Source organism: Vidua chalybeata, chromosome 22 (genome assembly GCF_026979565.1).
Source record: "Vidua chalybeata isolate OUT-0048 chromosome 22, bVidCha1 merged haplotype, whole genome shotgun sequence".
NCBI classification, from domain to species: Eukaryota; Metazoa; Chordata; class Aves; order Passeriformes; family Viduidae; genus Vidua; species Vidua chalybeata.
This window is the reverse complement of record NC_071551.1, coordinates 7594527-7619775: the sequence shown is the minus strand read 5'-3', so window position 1 is coordinate 7619775 and position 25249 is coordinate 7594527. Positions and strand designations below refer to the sequence as shown.

General features: G+C 49.4%; 1 protein-coding gene across 1 annotated transcript; it reads right to left on the bottom strand.

Moving 5' to 3' along the window:
• Window positions 1-233: 233 nt before the first annotated feature.
• Window positions 234-24577, bottom strand: TMEM201 (transmembrane protein 201). The gene is made up of 11 exons (XM_053963031.1): window positions 24504-24577; window positions 19233-19353; window positions 18538-18732; window positions 16963-17139; window positions 15961-16364; window positions 15389-15592; window positions 6938-7155; window positions 6338-6409; window positions 5164-5445; window positions 4887-5018; window positions 234-4457 (listed from the first exon to the last, which is right to left on the bottom strand). Exons 1-11 carry the CDS (start codon window positions 24575-24577, stop codon window positions 4360-4362), a joined length of 1977 nt encoding a protein of 658 aa, XP_053819006.1. The 3' UTR covers window positions 234-4359.
• Window positions 24578-25249: the final 672 nt, after the last annotated feature.

Sequence of the window (25249 nt, the reverse complement as noted above, 5' to 3'; positions counted from 1 at the left end):
TAATAGTGAGCTGTTGCCAGTCATTTAATTAAAATACATCTTCCTTTTAAAAAATGTTGATTTGATCAGTTTATGCTGCCTGCTTCCTAAATTACATTACAAAATAAAAATATAAATAAAGGACCATACAATAAGAGATAAACACTCTCAGTCATGATTTCACAAAGAAAAAAAACACTAAAATGCCCAATGAACACAGAAGTATGGTGTGCATATAACTGGACCACTCACACTAAGGTGAAAACTTATCCGGTTTTATTTTTTAAAGAAAAATATTCCTCTTTAAACACAAAGCATGAACTAAAAACCTCCGAGGAACAGCTTCTCCCTCCTTGGAGCATGTTTAACTAAACTGTACAGTGAGAGAGCTCCCCAAAGAAGTACACACACATAACATACAGTCTTTCTTTCACAGGAAATAAGGTTTAGGACTTGAAGTTGTCCTCCTCACCCTCTCTAGATACCCATTCAATCAAGAAATACTTTGTACCTTACTCCCACCCCAGGACACAATGATGATAATTTCTGGATGCAACATATATTAAAAAAAAAAAAAAAAAAAAAAAAAAAGTATGGGCCAAATTGGCCCATTCTAGCCTTTTAACAAATGTCTGTGAGAGAGGTTAAGATCATTGTTATTTCCAGGAATGGTGCTTGGAAGAAAAATATAGCAGCATCCACAGGCAACAGAAGCCCTTCAGTCCAGCTGCCCTGTTACAAGGAACCCAGCCAGTTCAGCAGGGATTTACAGATGTTCCCAGCACCCAGGAAGAGGGAGTGGGAATCAAACATTCACAGGCCTCATCTGTTGCTTGAACAAATAGCCTAAAATTCAGTGAATCTGGCCTACATATGCCAGCAATGAGCTTTTCCCCTCCAGTGACCAATTTAATGTCTAAGACTTTATGTAAAAAGGTATGACAAACTTCAGAAACCAGCAACTTCTTCTACCCACTCCCTCTATCCCATCAAATAGATATGTGCATAATATTTGTCACATCTGCCTAACTCCCCGGACTGCGGGACTGGAACCAGACTCCAAAATACAAATTCTTTCTAATTCAGAACAGCAAAATCATCTAAAGTATCTGCAAGGTCTCAGAACATGCCTAACAAGCCCATAGCCAAAGAAAAAGAACCTGGACATTTTCAATGGAAAGTAGGAAATGGAAAAGGTCTGGAAATAAAGCTCATTTATACTTGACCTTATCATTAATTGTTGGTATGATTAAGTCATGTTCAGATCTTTATCAGGGCATTTTGTAAAGATCTTTCCCACTCCATACACTCCAACAGTTTTTACAGTAGGAAAAGTATTAGAAAAATAAAATCTCCCCTCTGAACAACACTGTATGAAGATCAACATCATCAGTCATGGATATTTTTACAGGGGGACCAGATAAACTTCTGCTTCCTCCAAACCAGCTTTGTACAGAAAAGAGCAGCAAGATAGACACAGTATCCACGAGCTTGATTAAGGCCAACAATATAAAGACAAACATGGGCTCAGATCTTCTGAAATGAAGAAACCTTGCAAATGTTTTTGTACATCTGCACGCACACACACACACACACACACACACACACACACTCGTGTGCTCCTCAAGCAAAGGCTTCACAACCGTGAGAGCACCACGGGAGAGAGTTCTAGCACCAGAATGAAAAACTTCCCTCTTCAGTAATAAACCCCAAAGTCTCTCTATTGCTTTGGACAAGGTCACCAAACCCCCTTCCAAGAACAGTTTGAGTGAGCAGCCACAGAAGTGCAGTGACAGGTTACAGTGTTCCTGCTCTGGAACGCGGGTGGGAAGAGGTGTGTGGAGATGCTGCAGCTCTTGGGTTGCTGGAGAGGAGGAGAAGGTTGCTATTGCAATCTGGTCGAGTGTGGTGGTGAAACTCAGTGCAGGCTGGCAGGTGAAAGTGGGAGGTTTGCATACACGGAGTCACAGTGCACATCTGCTGGGTGATGAAGACAAGCAAAGCCACGGCATTTTCTGGCAGCTCGTCTCTCTGTGTAGGAGGCCTCTACGTAGGACAAGGATCCGTGAATGGGATGTCACACGCTGCACCAGAACATCATGAAACCCAGGGAGCAGAGGCTTAAAGAGAAGCTTGGCAGCTGCTCTGCCATCATCCTGCCTGTACACATGCTCGGGTGAGCGTGCAAAGTCTCTAAAAGGGACAAAAATCTCTTTACTACAAGGTTATGGGTCCGGTTTGGCTACAAGGAACAATTCATGCAAGTTACAACAGAATTAATCAATCTGCAGCGCCTCTTTCTGCTGCAGGCCTCTCCTGGCTCTGGGCCATGCCCAGGAGGTGCTGGCTGTGCAGCCCTTCCCAGCTCTCTGAGGAGGCTGAGGGAGATGCAGTCAGCAGCGACCTTTCCTCAGCCCCTCGGATCAGCACGTGTGTGTGCAGCTCTGGCCTCCCCTGCGAGGCACAGCAGGGACCAGTCTCAGCCACAGGGAGGGCGGGAGCAGCAGCTGGGAGTGGGCAGCTCAAACCATGCAGGGAGACTTGGAAAACACAGAGACACTCAGTTTTTCAGCACTTGAATCAGCAGCAGCAGCAGCAAAGCCCCATTTATGCTGTCACACGCACGCTGACCAGAGTCTGGTTAGGGCTCCCATGGTCTACCAAGTGAGGCTGGGTAGGAACTCAACTAAAACGTGCAACAAAAACAAAACAAAGTGAAAGGAAGGGTGATCGTCACTGCGAGGTGTGGCTCCAGGCTCAGAGCAGAGTATGGCCAGCAGCAGATGCACTTTGCTCTGTGCACATGCAAGAACGTAAGAGAGGAACAGAAACGAACTGAAAGGGAGGGAAAGACACAGTAACCACCAATCCAGGACACAAACACAGGGCACTGGGGTGGGGGAGTGAAATTCCAGGTAAAGGAGCCCAAAGGAAGAGACAACAGAAAAACTCCTAATAGATCCGAGTCCTGCTTCAGGAAATACACAGCTAATACACAGCAAGTCAACTCTCTTCTCACCAGGTATTTTTGATACATTGGTAAATCTTCTCTCTGCACTTGGTTTTTGGGAACCAAAACATCAAGATCAGGATTTCTTTTTCTTCCCTAACCTGCACTAAATGACTCTGAGTGTTCAGCACAATATTCTAAATGGCCCCTGAATTCTAAGCAATGCTGAAGACTTACCCAAAAGCAGAAATACCCAAACTACAAACTGCTTTTGAAAATCTACTGCTTTCCTTGGGCTAGAAAAGAAGAATCTATCCAGAAGGCTGAATTGTCCAGAAGCAGGTTTGGCATTTCTCACTGAGAGCACCAGGGCATTTTACTAAGTAAGAAATATTTTAAACAGTTAGCAAATCCCAAGGTCAGACTGAGGTGTCAGGTTTCTGGATAGATGTATACAATCAGACAGCTCCTCACTCACCTCCAACAGAACAGATTTGTGCGATTTACAGCAAGAACAGGCTCTGCCACTCACTGCTTCAGTGAAAACTCCAGCAGAGCTGTGAGCTGAAGCCCTTTGACTGTGATGCAAATCACACTGAGATCCTTTCTTTTTACCCACTTCAGAGTAACACAGTTCATGCCTCCTGGGCAAAGCAAAGCACGGGCTTCCAGGTTCTGATGCAGCCAGCACAGGGTGTCTGCCTGGGGGCTGTGCTGCCCTGCAGCCACAGAGCTGGCTGGACACAGGCACACACAGGGGCTGAGAACCAGCCTGGCCAGAATGGAACTGGTCAAAGTGGCCTCAGGGCCAGGTCCAGCTGGAAGCACAAGGACATCTAAGATGCAAGAGCATGACAGAGCGGCCAAGGTCACCCATGTGCTTAGGCAAGCTTAAGGCAACTAAAGAAAGTCCACTGACAATTTAGAGGAGAATGCCAGAGAGAAGAGAGAAGAGGAACCACTGAGCAGAGCCTGGGGATGCTGTTACAGTAGCCAAAGCCCAGCACCAGCTACTAAGCCATCCCTCTTCTTCAGCTCATTTGCTCTGATTCTCCCCATTTTACCAGCACCATCAGCACGAGGTCAATATGTCAGAAAGAAGAGCTGGGGGTAGGTTCCTAAAAATGCAGCTCACACATTTTCAGGTGTCTCAGGTCAGTTCTTTTGTGGGCCATTGGACTGGCCTCCTGCTTTGAGCTGGAGCTGGGAATTCTGCCTGCCAGTCCAGGGACAGTCCTGGGATATGTTCCACCTGGAAGTGATGGCAGCAGCTGCCCAGGTTCATTTTCATGCCAGTTGAGTGTACAGTAGTTTTTTGATGAACAGCATGCACCGGTGGCGTGGCCTTGGCCACGAAGCCATGGTTGAGTTGTTGTCTTCTCCTCAGGACCAGGTGGAACCAGAGAGAAAGGGAGTGCTGCTGGCACAAGTCAGCGCAGGCTCCTGTAGACATAGGCTGATGTGAAGACAGCGTTGAGGGTCAGGCTCACGGCCAGCAGGCCCCGGAGAGCAGAGGTACCAAAGCGACCTTGGCAGAAGGGGAGAACACAGGGGAAAAAGGTTATTGTAGAAAGAGATGTTAAGGAAGTGATCAGTAAAAGTGAACATATGTTGTACTGTTTCTCTCTGGTCAGTGTTTCAGCACAAGCAGAAATTGCTGAAGCACTTTTCCTGTGAGGAAAGACTCCATTGGTCTCTTTTGGCTCGGCTCTATTTTAATCTCATCTCATGCTCTTGACACCTGCATCCCCATGCCTCTTCTTCTGTCTCAGTTTAGCACTTTGTCAGTGTTCTTCAGACAGTCCAAAGAACAGGAAAAAGCTTTGTTAAGATCTTAGAATAGCAGGCAGAAGGTCCATTTAGCAACTACTTATTTATTTGATTTCCAGGAAAGATCTCAGCTACCCTCACAGAAATGCTCACACGTGCACGAAGCAGTCACCAGACTTGTACTTACCTCTCCAGCCTGCCAAATCCTCCCCTTTGGTAGTTGTGTCTACCACACAGGTAGATGAGTGTGACGAGTGATCCTCCTTTTTGATGGAATTATCACTGCAGATACTCCCCCCTTCCACAGCAGATCTCATATCTGCAAGGAGAAAAAGACAGGAAAATTCACCACCCGGGCTTCTCCTGAAGGCTCCCCATCCACCGTGGCCTAGCTGCTGCAGGGCTGTGGCTGCAAGGCAGCTCCTTCCCAGGAACGCCCCGCCGGGAGCGCAGCGCTGCCTTACCGGGCACGCCGAGGCTCTTCCTGGGGAAGCCGGGCAGCTCGGGGGCAAAGGCGTTGCTGTCGGAGTGGGTGTGCTCCTCGGAGCCGCTTGGGGTCAGCAGGGCCTCGTTCTGCGCCGGGAACAGCAGCAGCTTCTGTCCCTGCAGGTTGAGGCGAGCGGGGCTGATGAGCGGCCGGCGGAAGCGCAGCGAGCCCGAGCTGGAGGTCACCGAGCCGGCCACCGACGGCGCCGGGGACGGCATGCGGGAGGGGGCACGGCTGCCCGCCAGCAGGGAGAAGGGATCTGCAACAGAAACACCCCACCGACAAAACCACCGGGTTATCATCCCGCTGCAACAGGCACGGTTCTCTTGAACAGTACTACCAGGAAAAGGAATGGGAGTTGCAGATGTCCACGGTTCTCTTGAACAGTGCTACCAGGAAAAGGAATGGGAGTTGCAGATGTCCACGGTTCTCTTGAACAGTGCTACCAGGAAAAGGAATGGGAGTTGCAAATGTCCACCAATGTACTGAAATCCGTTATTTATTTTAGTCCCCACACTGCAAAAAACACAGAGAAATCCCACAAGTACTTTAGTACGCTCAGGAATGACTCAGGAATCAGGTTATCAGGAGCCTGGTGAGAGCTTTGTCTTTGCTCAGCTGTGCCCATCCAGGAGAGCCTGCACAATCCATTTTGCAGGTGAATGAATTGTACTGGCATGTCCCCCAGAGCTGCAGTACTGAGGAGCAGGAGGTTTGCATCGGCCCGGGGTGTGACTGTCTCTGCAGCAGCACAAACAGCCCAGGGACCGTCTGTGTCAGAAGGGCAACAGACAGGTCATGGAGCAGCCAAACCCACTGCACCCGGCTGGGAAATCTACAAAAGAGCTGCCCTGGAAGCAGCTGGTCTCCTGTCCAAGCAGGCTCAACTCTGCTCTAATCAACAAAGGGTTCCTTGTTTTGTCTCAGTGATGTCACCTGTGAGCTCTCCCAGGGAAAACATCCAACACACAGAGCACCTGATTTTAACGCCCACTTCTAGCAGGGACTCTCCCTGCAGCATTTCTAGCAGCAAAATGGACATTTTCACTGGAATGCGGGCAGGGAGGAAAGAATTCAACCAGACCACGTGTTTCAACCCACTCAGTGCAAATCCTGCAAATACTGGTGTTCTGGAAGGCCTGGAGCAGTACCTGATGTTGGGCATTCCTTGGACTGGGATGACTGCGAGGCCGGCCGGCTTCCACTGAACAAGTAACCAGAATCTAAAAGCAAAAACGAAACCATTTGAACCCAACTGGCTCAGCTGCTGCCAAACCCCAAACCCTAATGCTGCATACTCCTCTCTGCCCCAGGAGCAGCCATCCCTCAACAGGACTGTAACGTGTGGATCCAGCTGCATTCCCTCTGCACAGCCCCTGCACCCTCCCTGGATCCCTCCCAGCCCATTTCCTCCTGCACCAGTGCAGCCCTGTTCCCTCTGCACAGCCCCTGCACCCTCCCTGGATCCCTCCCAGCCCATTTCCTCCTGCACCAGTGCAGCCCTGCTCCCTCTGCACAGCCCCTGCACCCTCCCTGGATCCCTCCCAGCCCATTTTCTCCTGCACCAGTGCAGCCCTGCTCCCTCTGCACAGCCCCTGCACCCTCCCTGGATCCCTCCCAGCCCATTTCCTCCTGCACCAGTGCAGCCCTGCTCCCTCTGCACAGCCCCTGCACCCTCCCTGGATCCCTCCCAGCCCATTTCCTCCTGCACCAGTGCAGCCCTGCTCCCTCTGCACAGCCCCTGCTCTCACCTGCCCGGGCCAGCGAGGGGATGGTGCCCAGCGAGAGCGCCCTGTTGAGACGGCCGGGAAGAGAGGACGAGGCAGTTCTGCGTGGGGACCTGAAGAGCTGCTGGTTCGTCAGGTGGAGGATGCTGGGTGGTGTTGGCACAAACAGAGACGTGGCAGGTGAAGGGAAGGCTGTGCCAGGGCTGCTGGGAAAGACAGTAATGGAGTCCCCAGAGAGGTACCTGCAAAGGACACGCATGGCAGACACTTAGCAATGAGAAATCCCAGCAACTGCCTCTCTTGTGCTTGCAGGAACACCTGGTTTGTTACCAGGTTTGCACTAACCTTCCAGTGCAGGAGTGCTGAAAAGTTTAAAGGAATGTTCCTACACTTTGGGAAAAGAACTGCTCAACCTTACTTAAATTATTGTGCACCAACCTGTCCCACAATACAGGGTGGAAAAGCTTAGGAATGCCAGTGAAAATACCCTGGATGAGAAAATTACCCAGAGAATGCTTTAAGAAGTCCAGAGGTTAAAATACAGGAATTTTGTATTATTTTTGACAATTGAATGAAAATACATGAAAGAAAGTCTAGAATATGAACCAGAATCTCTGTTCCTCTGTAAGATTTTTTTAGCTAGAAACAGGTAATAGAACTGTCAAATAAATCATGATGAAGAACTGAGTATGAAGTGCACATGTTTTTAAAAGGAGATATCTGACTTTGCAGATACAATTTAGCAGATACAATATTTGGAGGCTTAATCTCACTTGGAATGGAAACAGAGACAGATGAGAGCAGCAACATGGTTACATGGCTTTTCTTCTGTCAGAGGAAAGCCAGGAGGAAATCAGAGGGTGAAGAAAATCTTAGCCTTGCACTGTGGGGTGATTTATGCACGTGTCATTCTGTCCTGGAGATAAAAGAGGTGATGCAGCAATATTATGCCATGCTAACTCTAGAGTGAAGATTACCATTTAAAGTATCTTATAAACTACTTATCTGCTAGCAGCAGGCAGCCATCACCAATCCTGACCGGCTTAACGAGGCTGAACACGTGAGCCAAGCAGGGTCCTGGTGCAGGACATGCCTCTATCAGCAGCCAGGGATGTGCTGGTCTTGCAGCCCCAGTGGCCCAACCTCTCCAGGCTCCAGAGGACCTGCCTTTAAAGGGGGTCCTGCTCTGCATCCACCGGGAGCCCTACTGAGCACCCCCACACACATCTACCCCGCCACACACACAGATGGATGTGCCCAGCTCAGCTTTGTAAGAGGAAATGAATGGGAAAGGGAATTAGAAGTGCAGGACTGGTATGAATCATAGGAGAAAGAGTGATACCTACCCCTCACTGTGCCATGGCTGTGGAGGGCCAAACCAGAGCAGCACCTGTGAGCAACATGGCTCTTTTGTCCTAACTTTGCACCTTCTGTGTCTTTGGGCTAAAGGATCCAACTTTACACACTCCTTGCTGCAGCAGAAAACAGCTTAACTGGTTTATTGGCTTTTGGAAGTCTTTCATTTAATGGGCTGGGAGATATTACAGTAATTTATCACTCATAACCACAGTCCTAGGACTGTAACTGTTTTGGATCAGTTCAACCTCACCCAGTTAGTGCAGCCAGATCCTCAGGGCAGTGAAGAATCACTTGTCTTGAACCATCCAGAAAAGGAATTTTTCTGACTAACAAAGAGGAGCCTATTAATGCCTTAGGACTGAATTCTGACCAAAGTGTGTCCTAAACTTTGATCTGTTCTGAACAAATTCCTGCTAAGTGTGCAAAATCCTGTTCCTGTTCTCTGCACTCTTTAGTGTTTGCCACTGCCATGTCAAGAGGGCTCGATGCTGCTAAAAGCTCTCATGGGAATGTGCTTCATGCCTGAGAATGGGCAGCTGAACTAAAACTTCTTCCAGAAGCAGATAAAAAAAAGGTGAGGCGATCAAGAGGATCATAAGGCAGGAAGCAACCACATCACAGCCCTGGGAGGGAGCACTGCAGCTGTGCCTTTGCTCCAAGCCATTTGTCACGTGGTAATAGTGGCTCTGGCAACAGTAAAAAAAAAGCAACATAAAAAAAAAGAAGGAAAAAAAAAGGCTCTGGAGTCAGATAGTTTGTGGAAATAGTCAAGGCCTGGAAGCCGTTTATTTCAGAACTTGATATTGTGAACATCAAAAGTTGGGTATCTTAATTAGTGTTTACAATGATCACAATGTTACTAGACAGTTGGGCACAACTCTGCTACACAGATACTTTAAAAATAAATAAATAGATAAAGAAGAGTATTACATGGTCTGGGACTGTACACGGTCCTGAAGAAACACCTCCTGCCAGGAGAGCCTCCCCTCCTCTGTCCCAACAGCTCCCTGTTATCCACAGACACCACCACACGTGTGTGCCTTCTTAATTCACATTTTACCAGAGATGCTGCATCATCCCTGGGACAGACAGAGACAAGGGAGGGCACGGGGCAGGCCAGGCTGCAGAAGGACCCACTCCTCTACCAGATAATTCAGCCCATGAAGGAAGAAGGTGAGATGCAGTCACAGGCAGGCAGCTTGGGGGACGTGCCCAGCTTCATCTGCCCTGGCAGCTGGGGAGCCAAGTGTCAGCCAGGGGGTGAAATGTTTCCTCTGGACTCGATGTCCCCTCGGAACTGAGCTGCCCATGGACAGCAGGCACCTCTCTCCCCAGGGTGCAGAACAGGTCCCTGTCAGCCCAGAACAGGTTACTGCTGGGAGGCAGCACACTGTGTGCCCTGACACTGCTCTGCTCTGCTCTGCTGCACCTCCTCACTCAGGGCCACAGCCTGTGCCTCCTGTCAAACTCACAGAACCACGAGTATAAAAAACAGGCACAAGGACAAGGGAGAGTAGTGCTAAAATGGGCACAGCTCTCAGACACATTAATATTTTGATATGTGGCTTAGAGAGCTAGAAACTTCAGCTGCCAAGAGTAAGAATTCTTGTCTCTTGCCTGTTGTCCTGCTTTGGATGAAAAAGGAGGGTTGAATTAGAGCTGCCACGTCCTGCACTAAGACCTTCTAGAGTACAGATGCTTGGCATCAGTTGTACCTTTCCTCCCCAGCTGGTGGCACAAAGTGGGGAGGTGTGTGTATGTGCACATCCTATGCCTACGCAAATCCAGACTTGCAGGCATGCCAGAAATGTTCAGGGAACCTCCTCCTGCCTGTACACACAAGAGCTTTGGTCCCAAATGAGGCTTTACAGGGGATGGCTTCAGGACTGAGTACTGTCCCTTTCCCTGGAGAGCACCTGCCATGGCTCAAAGAGCCAGTGTCCTTGCAGGTGACAGCACACCTGGAAGGAACTGGCAGGTTGCATGTGACAGCACACAATTCCAACAGCATCTCTGAAAACCAAAGCAAAGCCATGTAGCACAGCTCCCTTCGCCTTTCATGGGTGCAGTCAGTCTGGAGCAATTATCTGGCTATTAATTATATTAATTTTTATAAGAGCATTAAATACTTTGTCCACATTACATCAATACATACTTCCTATAGTATCTAAGCATGATTATTAGCTTCACATAATTTCAGCGCACTTGAAAAATATTCATAAAGCTAAAATAATAAGCCACGACACTATTTTTATATTCCCACATGTTCTCACCCTTTGACACTCCCAAGCTCACTAGGGCATGCAAAGCATGGATGTAGGAAAGGAGGAGTTAAGAGAAAGAACTGGAGATAAATACAGTGTGTTTCGAATGGTAAAGGGCCACAAAGGCGTCAGTTTGCATGCACTGCTGTCACTGAGGGCCTCAGGAAGAAGAGAAGCAGCAGCAGCAGAGATGCTGCCTTGGTTGCTGCCTCTGGGCTCTCCCTGCAGAGCCTGCAGAGCTGCTCAGAAGCGTTAGCCCAAGTGTCCCCCGTGCCCTGCCACGCTCAGTGGTGGCACAGGAAGGACAGAAGCGCTGGCCTGGCAGACACATGGGCACTGCTGTGCCATGCTGCAGCCATGTTCCACCAAGCAAAGCAACACAGTGTTGTCCCAAATCTTGTCCAGGGAAAGGCACTTAATGAACCCACACTGGCCCCTTTATAAATCTGGCTCTGCTGGGCAGGGTACAAGATTTTGAGTTGGCACATCAGCCATGGCTACTCAGGGCCAGAGCCAGGCACTTGGGGATGGAGCAGATTTGATTTCAAGTGACACACAAACCCACTAACAATCCTTCAGCACCTCAGCTCTGTTCTGCTGCTGTCATCCCCTGCTCCAGACACATGGTTAGTATGAAAAAACAGCACCTCGAATTAGGGGCTTTTGGGCTAAAACCCTCTAATATTGTTAAGATATTCACATGCTCTAGCCTGCATGGCTGAGAGAATCCTCAGGCAAAAAAACAGCACCTCGAATTAGGGGCTTTTGGGCTAAAACCCTCTAATATTGTTAAAATATTCACATGCTCTAGCCTGCACGGCTGAGAGAATCCTCAGGCAACAAAACAGCACCTGGAGACCACCATGTGTTCCTCTGTGGCCTGAAGTAAGAGCCCAGCAAAGGGAAAACAAGAAGTTCAAAGCAGTGACCAAGTGGTTCTGGATGATTTTGTGTCAGCTGTGGTTGTTAGTTGTTACCAAGCCTTTGTTGGCTCTTATCCCACCCAGCAGAAGGAAATGTGTCACAGAAAATAGCACCTCAGCTGCACAGGACAGCACCACTGTGCACCAAAAAACACATTTTCTCCTGCTGGACTCACTCTGGGGCAAGCAATCATGCAGTTAGATTATGTACCTCATATCTACATCTAGATGACATATCTAACTGCTGAGTGAAAAATGCAAAGCACCTTCCCTACAGAACCTATGGCATGGCAGTGTCTGGAACAGCCTATTTGGCTTTGAAATCAGCTGTGGCAAGAACAGTCTCAGCAAAGGCAGTAGTGGTTTGACTGTGTTTTTTTTCCACAGTCAACAGCAGAATACTGCTCACTTACAACTTCTCTGCAGGGCTCGTTGTCTGGGACTGACTGAATGCTACATTTTATAAATCAGAACACCTCTGGACAAAACCCACCCTTCTCCTCCTTTCTTCCCTTACCCCTAAAGACCCATCACCCTCCACCATCAGCAAAAGCAGGTGAGACAAGGAGAAAGAAAGGAGGCTGTCAGCATCAGAGTCTCTAAAACACCAAAACTTCAATTGCTGCAAGTTTGGTTTTGAGGCTCTGAGGTGGTGGTTGTTTTTAGAAGCAGCAGCACAGACATGCTGAAGCACCCAGAAGTGGGGAAGATAAGCTGACACCTGAGCAAAAACAAAAGCTTCTTTGGCATTAAATGAACCCCACTTCAATATGTACTCTGTTATTCTGTTTCACCTTTGAAATTTTCCCAATTACGAGCACAAAAGTTCTTCAATTGTAAGTTGTGAACAAAGCACCACAGAGATCAGCTGTACAGCTTGGCCATGAAACAAAGTAGCTTTCTGATGTTCTGACATATAAATTAGTGCAACTAGCAAATATACTTCATTTGTATTAATCTGCATAAAGTGAAGACAAACGGATGTCACTTGCAGTTAACATATCTCCCACATTAAAGGACTTTAAACTCAGTATAGATTTGCACTTGCTGTGCAAACAGAGCTAAAACATTCCTTAACAGGATTATTTAGGCTTCACAGTGTAAATCCTCTCCTTCCCACAGTTCTAGCAACTGCCTGTTCCCAACATTTAGCGTGCATCCTCCCCATCCCATCCCTGCACAGGGAAAAAGATAACAAGAGAAAAGAATATATATATTGGTAAACCAATATAACATTTTAGAGCAAAATGTCACAAAAGGTGCCTGACCCCAGGGAGCTTGAGGATGAGTCAAGTTTAAATAGAAAGAAAAAAGCAAAGTGCTCCTAAAAAGGGAGGAAACCAGATATTTAGAGGAGATAGGAGATGACAGGAAATGGGACACAGTGAAGCTTAACACAGCCTTGGCTTTCAGCTCCTGACAATAAAACATCTGAAGAGGCTGCCAGCCATCTTTAGAAGCTGCCACTTAGAGTTTCCTTACTACTGGGCAAGAGAATTTGGACAGATTAATTTCATTCATATTAATAAAAGGACATTGCTGACAGAAATCAGGCATGACATTACCATGACCATTGCCACAGAATTTGTCAGCTTCTCATAACCCTCCTTTGAGCCTTCTCAGTATATCCTTCAAATATCAAATTCCTCCCATTCCTTGGACACATCTCACAGGATGAACAGCAAGAGGAACTTTCAATCCAAATTGTACAGGTAAGTGCAGAAGACAATCACAGATAAAAGTCTGTTCTTACATGTATTTCATGAGGAGAATTTGGAAGTCCTGAAGAGGAAGAAGGGAGGAATTTTTAAAAAAGTCCAGATGCCTTATTTCACCTATTGGCCAGAATAGCTCAAGGTTTCCCATGCCTGTGAGCTGGAAGGCAAATGTTTTGGGTCAGGACTTGGGAACGTGGAAGATGGAACCAGACTTTGCAGGGGCTGGATTCCTCTTGTGGGTAAGCAAGTAAACAACCCTCAGCATCATTGACAAGCACCAGAATGGAGCCAGGTTCTGTTAACTGCAATATCCAGCTCCAAGCATCTGAAGGCACCAGAAAAAGATTCCAAAGGAGAGCCCAGGTGGGCAGCAGGGCTGTGTGGCCATTCCCTTGCTAAGTTACAGGCACACAGCCAGGAGCTGCACCTTGCCATGACTCAGCCTGGCTTATTGTTAACGAATTTCTGAGCTTTTGGCAGTGCTACCTTTATGCTTTCACAATGAACACCAGTTTGATGAACAGTAAGTATGAGCAGCTAGGAAATAGCTTTTGTTTCCTTTAAAAAAGCTCCTCTAATTTCACCAGCATCTGTAGCACCCAGTAGTGTCTGCATTTTTCAGCAGGAGTTGCAGATATTCCACAGTGAGAGCTCCACTCTGATTATTTTATAGTTTATACACTGGAAGATCACCAATTAACTTACATCAGACTATTAGGGTGGTGAGTTCCACTGTGCTATTCTGAACAGAAGAAAATAGCAGATGTTCTGTAAAAGTGCTATTTCCCCTTGAAAAGCCAAAGTCCATATGAGAAACTCAGTGGAGTGCCTTTCAAACAACCATGCAGAATAATCAGACTGCTTATCCTAAGAGGCCCCAACAAGTTAATCCTAAAAAACCCAAACAGCTCTAAGTTCCTTCCTCTCCACACAATAATACCCAGCCACCACAGCTTTCAGCAGAGGAGTGCCAGGCACTCAACTCCAAGTCACAATTTCCAGACCCTTTTTTCAGCAGTATTAGCACAACGCCAGACTGCAAAAAGAACCCCTGCAAGTAACCCAAAATATCCATCTCTGTTGCCATACAGTCCCCCAGCAGAGCTCCCACCCCTTCCAATCTGTGTTCTCAGCAATGAACACTGACTGAGTAGTGGTGTACAATGAAAGCTGACCAGGTATCACAGCATGAGACTGTCAGTCCCATACTTCTCTCTCTAAGGCTATAGGAATGGAGGAACAGAGGCATTTTTATCCAGCTGTCCTTATACACAGATGTTGCTTGGGGAGCAGGTGGGTAAAAAACCCAAAGAAAACTGGCATTGAAAGCAACAACCACTGGTAGATCTGAAAATTTAACCTCAAACAGCTGAATACCTTCAGATATTAAAGACACCCTGAGCTACATGACTTTTTAAAGCACCTTTTTGAATAAATTACTGAAGTTTCAGTCAAAAGCACTTGAGGACACTTCTCCATTTGAAACAGGAGCCAGGAGAAGGGCAGAGCGAGAGGGTGCAGGTAAGTGATGCTACACAGTGGCAGGCAAGAAAAACCAGGTTATGGGCTCAGTGTGGTCCCCTCCTCGTGTGCCTGGGCACCACAGCACCTGTTAACGAGGACTCCAAATCCAGAGGCAAGTTCCCATCAGTTCCAAATTAAAATGACCAGCACCATTAGGAAAGAGAAGGTGGCCCAGGCCCCATGGTGGATCAGGGCAGAGGGTTCCTCTGTGAGTGGCTAAGGATGGAGAGGCAGTGAGAAGAACCAGGAGGACAGGAGGAGCCAGAATCTCTTTGGCTGGAGGAGCAGAATGGGGAGGAGGCTGCATTTATGGAGCAGTTTGTGAGGCAGCTGCTGGAAGAACTGACTTTGGGGAAGCTGGATATTTGTACTGCTGACGTAGGATGCAGGAGGAAGGGAGAATGGAGGCAGCACGAGTAGCTTCCACGGCTAGCAGTGGAAATGCTAGCACAGTGGTAAGCAAGGATGGGGGAAAATTATATATATATATACACACACATATATATACGTGCATATATAAATATATATATTTTTAAAAAAGGGAAGAAGAGCTCTTCATTGCTTATCTAATTTTAAAAAAGAGACACAGAGGAAGGGAAAATAACAAGAGGAGAGAGAAGCACCAGTCGCAAAGAGTTCACAAGGCTTTTTTCCTCCTTCCCCCAGCGTCACTGCTCTGGCTCTGACCTTCGGGGCCGGAATCTCCGCTGGCCCGTTGACTTCCGTGTGGCCACGGCTGCGGTGAAGCCCACCAGGCAGCACAGGGACGTGGTGCCAAACTTGGCCGTGTCCAGCCAGCTGGGCGTGTCTGTCTTCAGGTACCGCTCGGCCAAATGCAGGCTCATCACTCCGAACCACAGGACTGAGGCAAACGCATCGATTCGCCGGAGCCTGCCACGGGACAAGAAACCAAACAAGACTTCAAACACCACTGAAGCACCTCGGTCCTGGGCAAGGGCAGGGAAGGTGGGGAGGGTAGCCAGACTGAGCAGGCTCTGTACTGCCCCTCACTACAGCACATCGTGTGCAGCCCTGCCTGCTGCTGGGCAAGTGTCTGAGCAGATCAGTTCCATTTTCTGCCAGAGCTGCACAGGCAGCTTTTCATTCACAGCAATTCAAGCTTAACCACAATGAACCAAGGCGTGCAGTACTACACGTGCCATTCTGGAACGTGTTTACCCCTCGATCACCGAGGCAACACAGGGCTGGAGAGCTGCTACTAAAGCAGTTTGAGCGAGACAGAAGCCGAGCACACCCACCTGATGCGCCCAGCCAGGAACATGGCCAGCAGGCAGGTGAAGAGCCCCAGCACAGCCACTGCCATCTGGTGATTCTTGCCGTAGGCCCACGCCGCGCTCAGGCTCTCCAGCAGGCGTTCTGGGAGCAGGTGGAGCAGCTCCCGCCAGCCCCGTCCCCAGCTGCCACTGTCACTGCCACTGTCACTGCCACTGTCACCGCGGGGGCTCGTGCCAGTCCTGTTCCGCACGGACGCGGGGCCGGAGGGGACAGGAGCGGGGACAGCTGTGCTGAGGGAGAAGGGGTCGCCTGACCCGTACAAGGCCATCAGAACCAGGAACACGCAGCTGAGGAAGGCCAGGAACCGCAGAAGTACCACCTGAGCTGGCGTGGTGATGGAAGTGCAAGAGGAGGAGGAACACAAATTCTGCAGAGGAAGGGAGAAACACTTCGTCAGAAGCTGAATAAACTGCAGCAAGGTTTTGAGACGGTGCTGTATGAAACACTTCCAGACTCTATGGTTTACTGGACTGTTCTGCTCAAGTCCTTCTAAGTCTCTGTACTGGGCTGACACCACATGGGATTATTGTAGACTAGCAAGAAGCAACTGCAGAGACATGAGCAGAAGCCAAGGTCAGGCAGGGCAGTGAAACAAGGAGAAGGTCATAATTCAATTCCCATTGCTCTTTTTTTTTTTCTTTTTTCTCCTTGTACTCTAATTTCCTGAAATGCACTCATAAATTGGCTTCCCTACCTCCCTTTCTCTGCCTGTCCCATTATTTTCCTTCCACTTTATTATTACATTAGACTTACCTTCTGGCAACTGTGCTGAATGACACCAGCAAGAGCAAAACCTCAAACTAACATTACACGCATCTGTGTGCTCCTCTAAACGGCTGCCACGCACCCAAGCTCCCAGGGCTAGAGAGCCCCGGGCTGCTGCCTCCCTTTCCCAGCGGCAGCTGCAGGTGCAGTGGCAGAGCCGTGTCCCTGCCCCTGGCACTCCCTGACGTGTCCCCACGTACCTGGGCGTAGCTCTTGTCCGTCTCCCGGCGCCTGAAGTGGTGGCTGAGCAGCAGCGCCCGCAGCTGCCGGTTCTGGTGTTTTATGTAATACTCCACAGCAGCCTGGCACGGGCGGCACAGCTTGTAGGTCTGCTCCAGGTGGTGCTTGTACACCTCAATCTCCTCATCGTACTTGCCCTGGAGAGAGAAGAGCGGGGGAGAAGTAGGTGAGAAGTGCAGGTGCCTCACCAGTTGTCACGTTTGCTATTGACAGGCAGGCAAAGCATCACGCCAGGCTCACAGGGACAGCTCCCTGAACCAAGCTGCAGGCCAGGCTCACACAGAGCTGGCCCAGCCTCCATGTCCCAGAAGTGATGGCAAAGAAGAGCCCTGGAGAAGGCTGCTGTGGCCCAACATCAGGATGTTGAATTTCCATGCCCGATTTTGCTGTCTTTGTTGAGATCTTATGAATTCCACATAGGTGAGACAAGTGACTAGAATTGCTCTTCCTCTCCTCAAAGGAGGGGACACAAAATATCTCTGGCTCCCTCACTCCAGGCTCATCCCTCCCTGGAACAGCCAGCCCTGCTGTCACTGGCACCCTTATCCAAGCACACTGGATAACACAATCCCAGGTTTCTCAGCTGGCACAGGCACTGAAGCCCACTGGATGCTTAAAAAGGGGCCAAAGGCTGGCAGTACTTGAGCAACTGGATAGGTCTGGCAAGAGGCAGGGACTAGAAATAAAGCTGAGAAAAGGGCACCAGCCAAAAATATTATCATTAAGCATGATCAAATTTCAATCTGTTCTCCAGGAATCACTCTGATTAAACTCATTATAATTACACAAAGCAGACTGGATTAGGCAAGCCAGAGGATGGACACATCACACTACAGCACAGTCTAACCCTAAGGCTTGACCATGGTTAAAGGCCAAGGAGTGCAGCATTAAATTCTCTGCACAAAACTTTAGGAGGCCATAAAACTGTGAAGGAGAAATCCCACTATCCCATCCTCCATGCATACTAACTAATGGGAAGGCCAAGAAGTTGCTCAGCAGGAAGCCCTGTTGCTGTAACTGCAAAGTCCCTTTGCCCTCCTAAGCACAGATGTCTAACCAGGGAAATCGTGGCTGCACAGGATTCCTCTCCCACTTCACTTGTAAATGCAGAGCAGCACAGCCAGGGCCTTGGGAAAACAAAATCTATTAAGGCTTTATGTTAACTAGTGGGTTGTTGTGCCTCTCAGGTCCCATAAACTCAGCCATGGGAAGTACTGGAGTTGTAAGATGATCTCAGAAATGTCTTGGGCTCAAGCCTCAGTTTCCAGTGCTCATCTAGAACAGGGGAGCATTCCAGCTTTGAAGTAGAATTAGGTAAATTTACAGCACTAATCATTGAACTTCTCTGCACTGGAGTGCCACAGAGTGCTTCTGAAGACTGTTGGAACATCATTCCACAGCACACTGAAAAACTGCTCTCTCTCCTGCTCACTAGGCTGCAGCATGGAATAAACAGAGCAGGAATAGCAGACACACAGATGGGAATGCCTTGAACAAACACTCTCCAGTGATGGCAGTCCCTAACGAACACTTACCTCCTCCCTTGGTGAGAATGAAGCCAGCTGTTTGATTTTCATGGTTTGATGGTTGTTGCATTTCTTGCAGAGCAGAATTTGGCTGCTCACCCACTGCTGTGGTTTGGTAGGGTCACAGAAAGTCGGACTGCCCGACACAACGTGGTTAAGGTGTTCCATGTACTGGGCAGGGATGGGCTTGTTGTAGTCTCCATTCTGACAAAAGTAGGGGGAAAAGCAAACATTCAATCATAAAATCAAAGCTAGGTTGACAGTAAGATTCCCAAAGCTCTGTCAGCAGCTCTGCATTTCATTAGCATTCACCTATGTAACAAAATAAATAAATAAATAAAGAGGCAAAATGCTTCAAATCTTGCCCCCATCTCCAGTGTCCTGCACACCTATCACAAGTAGCTGGTGGTGCTGGATTTCAGCTATTTAACAGAATACAAAACCAGAGAAGAATTGCTCCATACAGTAAAACAAGTATTCTTAAGGGATAGGTCAAGGCCACTTTTACCCTCTAAAGCAAGAGAGGAACATTTGTCTCGATCTCTCTGGTCAGCACGCCCCAGCACAGTGGACTCTTCCTGCAAGCTGAGGTGCTGAGCTCGCGGGTGCTCAGCACAGAGCTGCCAGCTGGCCACTCAGCTGCACTGCAGCTGTGCCGTGCTACCTGAGGCCCAGATCCCGGGGCACGTGCCAGCCTCCCGTACCTCCTGGAAGCCGTTGTACTGCTCGCAGTTGGGGCAGTCCCAGCAGTTGCGGTTCCCGTAGGGCACCACCGTGTCCTGATTGCAGAACCAGCAGTTCACCGTCACGTGCGTGGGCTTCTTCCTGGGGGGAGAACACACATCTCGGGCACGAGCACTGAGCTCAGCTGATGGAGAGGAAAGTAATGGCTTCCAAAAGTGAAATGCAGGAAAACAGCCAATCTTCCCATTCTTAATGGTATGACTTGGAGTAGTCCTTTTAGCAATGAAAAGACGGAATGCTAAAGCAGAAATAAATTCTGCCTGACACTCATCCCTCTGTTCTAGTACCATGGACATGCCAGATCTTTAATAACAACCTTGTGATTTACCCACTTCAGTGTTTTTCAGGGGCATATTTGGGGGTGTGAGTCCTCTCCATAATCAGCAATGCTATTCTATGAGAAGGTGCAGTAGAATTGATGCTTAATACACAGGATTCCAGGAAAAGGAAGTCAGGATCCACAAGAGCTGCTGGTGACGGTGCTCAGAAACCCAGCAAATGGGCATCCCCTGCTTTTGTGCACTAGAACTGAAGGGATAAAGACTAATGACCTTGATCCACGAGCCCCCTGTTTTCTAAAGCAATCCTGTTAAAACAACAGCCAATACAAACAGCTGTGACGTGGCCCCACCAAAACAGGTTGTGACAGATGTTTGAGCAGAGAACTTCAGCGGCCCGACCCCTGAGCCTGCCTGCTAGAGAAGCTCTGCATTTGTCTCAAAACTCAGTGCAATCCCCAAGAGGAGCTCCCTGGCAGGTCAAGGCAGCACAGCCCAGCTGTCTGGGTTTATCAGGACCAGTCCCAGTCACACTTCCGAGGGAGGGCAGCTGCCCAGGACTCGCTATGGCAGCTATGCAGACAGATGGACCCAGCTGCCACCAGCCCAGCTCCACCAGGGAATTAATTAATCTGTGTGGCTCCACTGCAGCAGCAGAGAGGGCAACAGAGCAGGGGAGCAAATAACAGTAGCCAAAGTGCTCCCAGCTGAGAGCAACTTCTCCCAGCTCTAGGGAAAGTTCTCTGCTGCTGAAACATCTGAATGCTGCAGAAGTGTTGTCTGGCACCCTGCAACCAAACAGCCAGGTGGGTCTTCTCTCTCAGCCATCACCTCTGAAGCTGGATCTCCACAATTAACATTTTTCCCATTCACATTTCCATAGACCATGCCTTGGAACTCAGTTCATAAAACATCAAACCCTCAAGCAATGTCTGAGCCTCCTGTTTAGGCACTAACAATGAGGATATGCTTGAAACGAAGCACTGAAAAGTCAGAATGTACAGAGGATTCCCTGCCAGATGCTGAAAGAAAATGGCTGGAGCTACTAGGATGACAGATTCTCATCTCAAAATAGATGCAAACACCCACACCCCTCTTAAAATGAATATTCCCTGCTCAACTTTCTTCACTGCCAAGGCGGCTCAACTGATCTGAGATAAAAATATCACTGCTAAAACTAACAGGCAAATAAACCCCCCAAACCAACCCAGAGTTTAAAGCAGACAAATCTAGGTTGATAGCCTGAGTTATCCATGAGCTCCCGCTGTCCAAAAGCCAAGCACATGTCAAAACAGCCAGATGGAGGATGGACAGCAGCACCTGTTGTATTAGTGCAACCTCACTGTCACAGGTGTAAAAGCTGTGCAAATACAACACGTAGGCCCCAACCAGCAGCACACAAACCCTGCGGGGCTCCTGGGGCACAGCCTGAGCTCCACCCTCTGAAGGAGGTTATTGTCCAGGCTCTGTAGAACCTGCCACAATCCCTTCCTCTGGCACCCATGGAGACAAGACACACCACTCCTCAGCCTCTACCCACCCCCAGGCTCTAAATTCCATGACATGACAGAGGTAACAGCACTAATTTCAAGGATAACAGAAGTGGAAAGCACAGGTGAAGAAATGAATAAAGCAGCCATGCTATAAAGCAAAATCCATCAGTGCCAAACCCTACCTGAGAACTCGCTAATATCAGAGAACAAATCCTCAGTGTACTCGAGGCCTTTCCATCCTTTTCCAAGCGGGATCTCATTTCTTGCTCTTGAGGCTCAGGAAGTACTACCAAGGATTAAATAGCAGCACTTCGTTTGCAATATATGCAAAACAAATGGCTAAACCCTGGATTATTTAGGATAAAAGGCAATAATACTTCCTTCTGTGAACCTATAATCTGTTGCCATAGAAATAGGTGCAAAAAATCCCAAATTCCCAATCTGGTGGATGCAGAAGAACAAGGGGAGAAAAAGGTTGTTTAGGGAAGTACATGTACATAGGGTGCTAATTTTCTAGTAATTGGGCAGGACTGAAAAAACAAAAACCAAGTTCTGCATTTGGAAAGACTCTCAAATACAGATTTAACTACTTTGGAGCTATATTTACCTTGACTGAATTCAGGCAGCAGCTGAGGGCAGTGAGCTAAAGCACACGCTGCTTCCAAAGTCAGATCCTGGTACGAGACTGCCAACACAAATCGAGCCTTTACCATGTGCTCAATCCCTTGCAAATCAAAAGGCAAATCATTCCTGAGGAGTTTATAATCTACCACTGTACTAACCTGAACCAGCTCCACTGGACAGAGAACCTCCCTGCAAACTAAAACCTGAGCAACAAGAAGTGATTGAGTTACTTCAGGCACAGAGAGATTCCACTCACAGCCGATGTGCTGTGCTACCTCCCTGTGCAACCTGCACACCCAGCCAAGCTCAGGAAATATTCCCAGGCTTGGACAAACTGTTTTGCAGGTAGAAAATATTTGCTTAAGACAGAATTGAGGGCAAAATACCTGCAGTAAACTCCGTTATGACATCAACACCTAAATGTCTGACATTGCTCAGATAATATGACACCCTGTTTCTTTGTGAGAAGCTGCTGGATTCCTTTATGTTGCTCACAAAAATCAGGCTGTAGCTCTGCAGGTCCCATTGACAAACACTGGTTAGCAACTAGTTTGTGTCTGTCATGTAACACAAGGAGGAACTTAGGCTCCTTCCCAGCACTCTTCCCTTCTCATTTCTACACACATTTAAGGTCATGCTGAAGTCCATGCTTCTAATGGATTGCCAGAACAACGGTCTACCTTGGTAAGTGCTGGTGATAATAAACTGGATTTGTAAATATTTTTATTTACATCTATTCCCCACCTCTATAAGTCAGAAGATGAAGATGTTTACTTTTCTGTAGTCTTGAAAGAGACTCGGGTGGATGTAGAGTTCTTTGCTGGGTTACCAAGGATTAGAAGAAAAACCCAATTCTCTATTAAAAGTATTCCAAGCACCAGTCTTCATTCTGGCACAACTGGATTACAAAGCAATTATTCAAATGGCTATGCCAGCAAATCTGAACAAAAAGTACACGGGGAAGAGGAGCTGTTTTGCACAGGTCAGTTTTGATCAAGCCACATCTGGTGGCAGTTGGACAGACCAAGACCTGGCACGGCACTGTTGGCACACCGGGGTTCAGAGCTCCATCCCTGGCAGGGAAACCCCTGGGTGGCACAGAACAGCTGCCACACTCCAGGCTGTGCCCAGGCCCATCACCTGTCAGTAAAGGGGTCTGTCAGGGCAGACCCAACGCTAAACCCCATTTTCCAGTGCAAGGAAAACACATCACAGCTGCCAGATTCCAGCAGGTGAGCTGTAACATAGGTGCATTTACTCAGAAGTAGCAGCTAGAGACAAGATTTAGCCCCAAGACCAGATTTCTAGTACAGTGATTTAAGTTACAGTGCAGCCTGTCCTCCCCCAAGAGCCAGACTTAGTGTCCTCTCAACCAGGAAAAAGGTGCCCAGTGCACTCAGGCAGGGACACCCAGTGATAACCACAGGCTCTGTTGGTATCTGGACATCAGATTTTTTATCTCCTTGACAAACAAAAAGCAAAGGAAGCATCGTAACTGTGTCTCATATCACGTCTGTGCCCCTTATTAAGCTGTCCTCCTTGATGACTATGGAAGATTCATTAAACCAAGGAGAATAAGAAATTCAGAAGGACCAGGATGGTATTGAGAAACACAAACATGCAGCCTCAAAGAATGATCAAGGTCACCTGAAAGAATTTACCGGCAGTCTTCAAGGACTTGGGGAAGAAATGCTTTCCATTCCAGAGACCTTTTTTGATGAACCTGAGCAAAACAAACCCACTCTCCTCCCTCAAAAGGCGTGCTAGCCTCAACTGGGTCAAAGAAATCTTGCCTGCTTCACTGGGATTGCTTTAGGCCACTTGGATTTCTGGCTACCCTAAATATATCACAGAAAGGCCAAGTCTTGTATATGGACTAATGTCTCATTGATCATTGATACGGTTAAATAAACAGCAAATGCTTTAGAGCAAACCTTAGGCATCACACTGAGGGTGCAGGGAGATGCTTCTCTTGCAAAGCATTAACCTGAAGTGGACCTTAACACAAGGAGCCCTTGGGACTGGCTTGTCTCCAATAGAAGCACTTAATAGATGAGCAGGCTGCAAAGTCTATTGCTGCTACAGGGACTGAAAAGCCTTATATTCCACACATCCCTGCATTCCTTCCATGCTTTGCTAGATTAGAATCTGTCAAATTAAGCTTTTCTCCTTTCATGAGATCTGAATCATGACATCTCTCCTGATGCTTTCCAAACCTGGTTTTCAACTGCTCTGATTTTGTTCTAAGATCAGGAACGTTCTGTGCAATTAAGAAACAAGTAACCAAAGAATTTTGGTCCCTAATCAATAATTTTGACTTGTATAGAATCTCCCCTAGTTCTAGCACTGTGCTAACAACGCTGTTATTTTACAAACCTGTTCCCCAGCAATCCATCCTTCACCCCACATCCACCAGCCACAGGAGCAGGATCTTCTCTTTCCCTGCCTCACAGACGCCGGAGAAGAAGCCGGGCAGAGCGCGATGGGCCAGAGCCGCGTCCGCGGGCAGCGCCGGGCGCGCTCACCGCCCGCGGGATGCTGTGCCCGGCGCACAAAGCCATTCCCGGCGACAGGGAAGCACGCTGCCAGCCGTCCTCCCTCGCATTCCTGCCGCCCTCCCCGCGGGGGCCCTGCCCGCACACCCGCCCGGGCCCTGCCGGGGCTCTCCGGGAGCGGCCCCGCCGCTCCCACACGGGGCGGGCCCGGGCCCCGCGTGGCGCCTTCCTGCCGCGGCGGGCCGCATCCCGCCATGGCCCAGCCTTCCTCCTCATCCTCCTCCTCCCTTCCTTCCCTCGCTCGCTGCCCGCCCCGCGGCCCTGCGCCTCGCCGGCCGTACCTCCGCGCGATGCGGTAGAGCAGCAGCCCCGCGGCCGCGGCGCAGGCGGTGACGCCCAGCCCGGCTCCGTCCATGCCGCCGCCGCCCCGGCGCTGGCGGTGCCGCTTTGTAGGGGCGCGGCCGCCCCCCGGCCCGCCCCTCGGCCCGCGGGGGCGGCGCGTGACTCACGGCGGGGCCGGAGTCGTGCGGCGGGGCCGCCGTGACTCAGCGCCGCAAAGGCCGAGATCGTGGCGGCGGGGGCGGCCCGGGCCCGGCGCTGCCCCGGCCCTGCGGGGGCGGCCCGGGGAGGTCGTGCCTGGCCCGGCGTGCCTGGCCCGGCGCCCGGCGCACACCGGGGGGGGGCATGGCTTCTCCCGCATGCAGCCGCGGCGCTGTCTGGGACAGCAGGGACAGGCCCGGTGAAGGGCGGCCGCCGCAGCGCGGCCCTCACGGGACACCCGGAGCTGGCGGGGACACGGCCCAGCCCCGGCCCCGCACAGACAGCCCAAAATCCCTCCCCGGGCAGCCCCGGAGCTCCGGCAGCCCCGGGGCCGTGCCATGCCCGGGGAGCCTGGGCAGTGCCCAGCACCCTCTGGGAAAGAAGGGCCTGATGCCCACCTAAGCCTCTCCCGGCACAAACCAGACCCTTCCCTCGCTCTGTCGCTGCCCGGGGCGGGCAGAGATCGGTGCCCGTTCCCCCAGGAGGATGCTGCAGGCTGGGATGAGTCCCTCGGTGTCCCCCGGGCCCCAGCTCTGAGGGGAAAAGG

Coding starts and splice junctions, on each gene's coding strand:
- TMEM201 (XM_053963031.1), bottom strand. CDS start 24,577: ATGGACGGAGCCGGGCTGGGCGTCACCGCCTGCGCCGCGGCCGCGGGG. Junction 6,410..6,937: donor CCCCTCGCTGGCCCGGGCAG/GTGAGAGCAGGG, acceptor TTTTGCTTTTAG/ATTCTGGTTACTTGTTCAGT. Junction 5,446..6,337: donor CAAGGAATGCCCAACATCAG/GTACTGCTCCAG, acceptor TTTCTGTTGCAG/ATCCCTTCTCCCTGCTGGCG.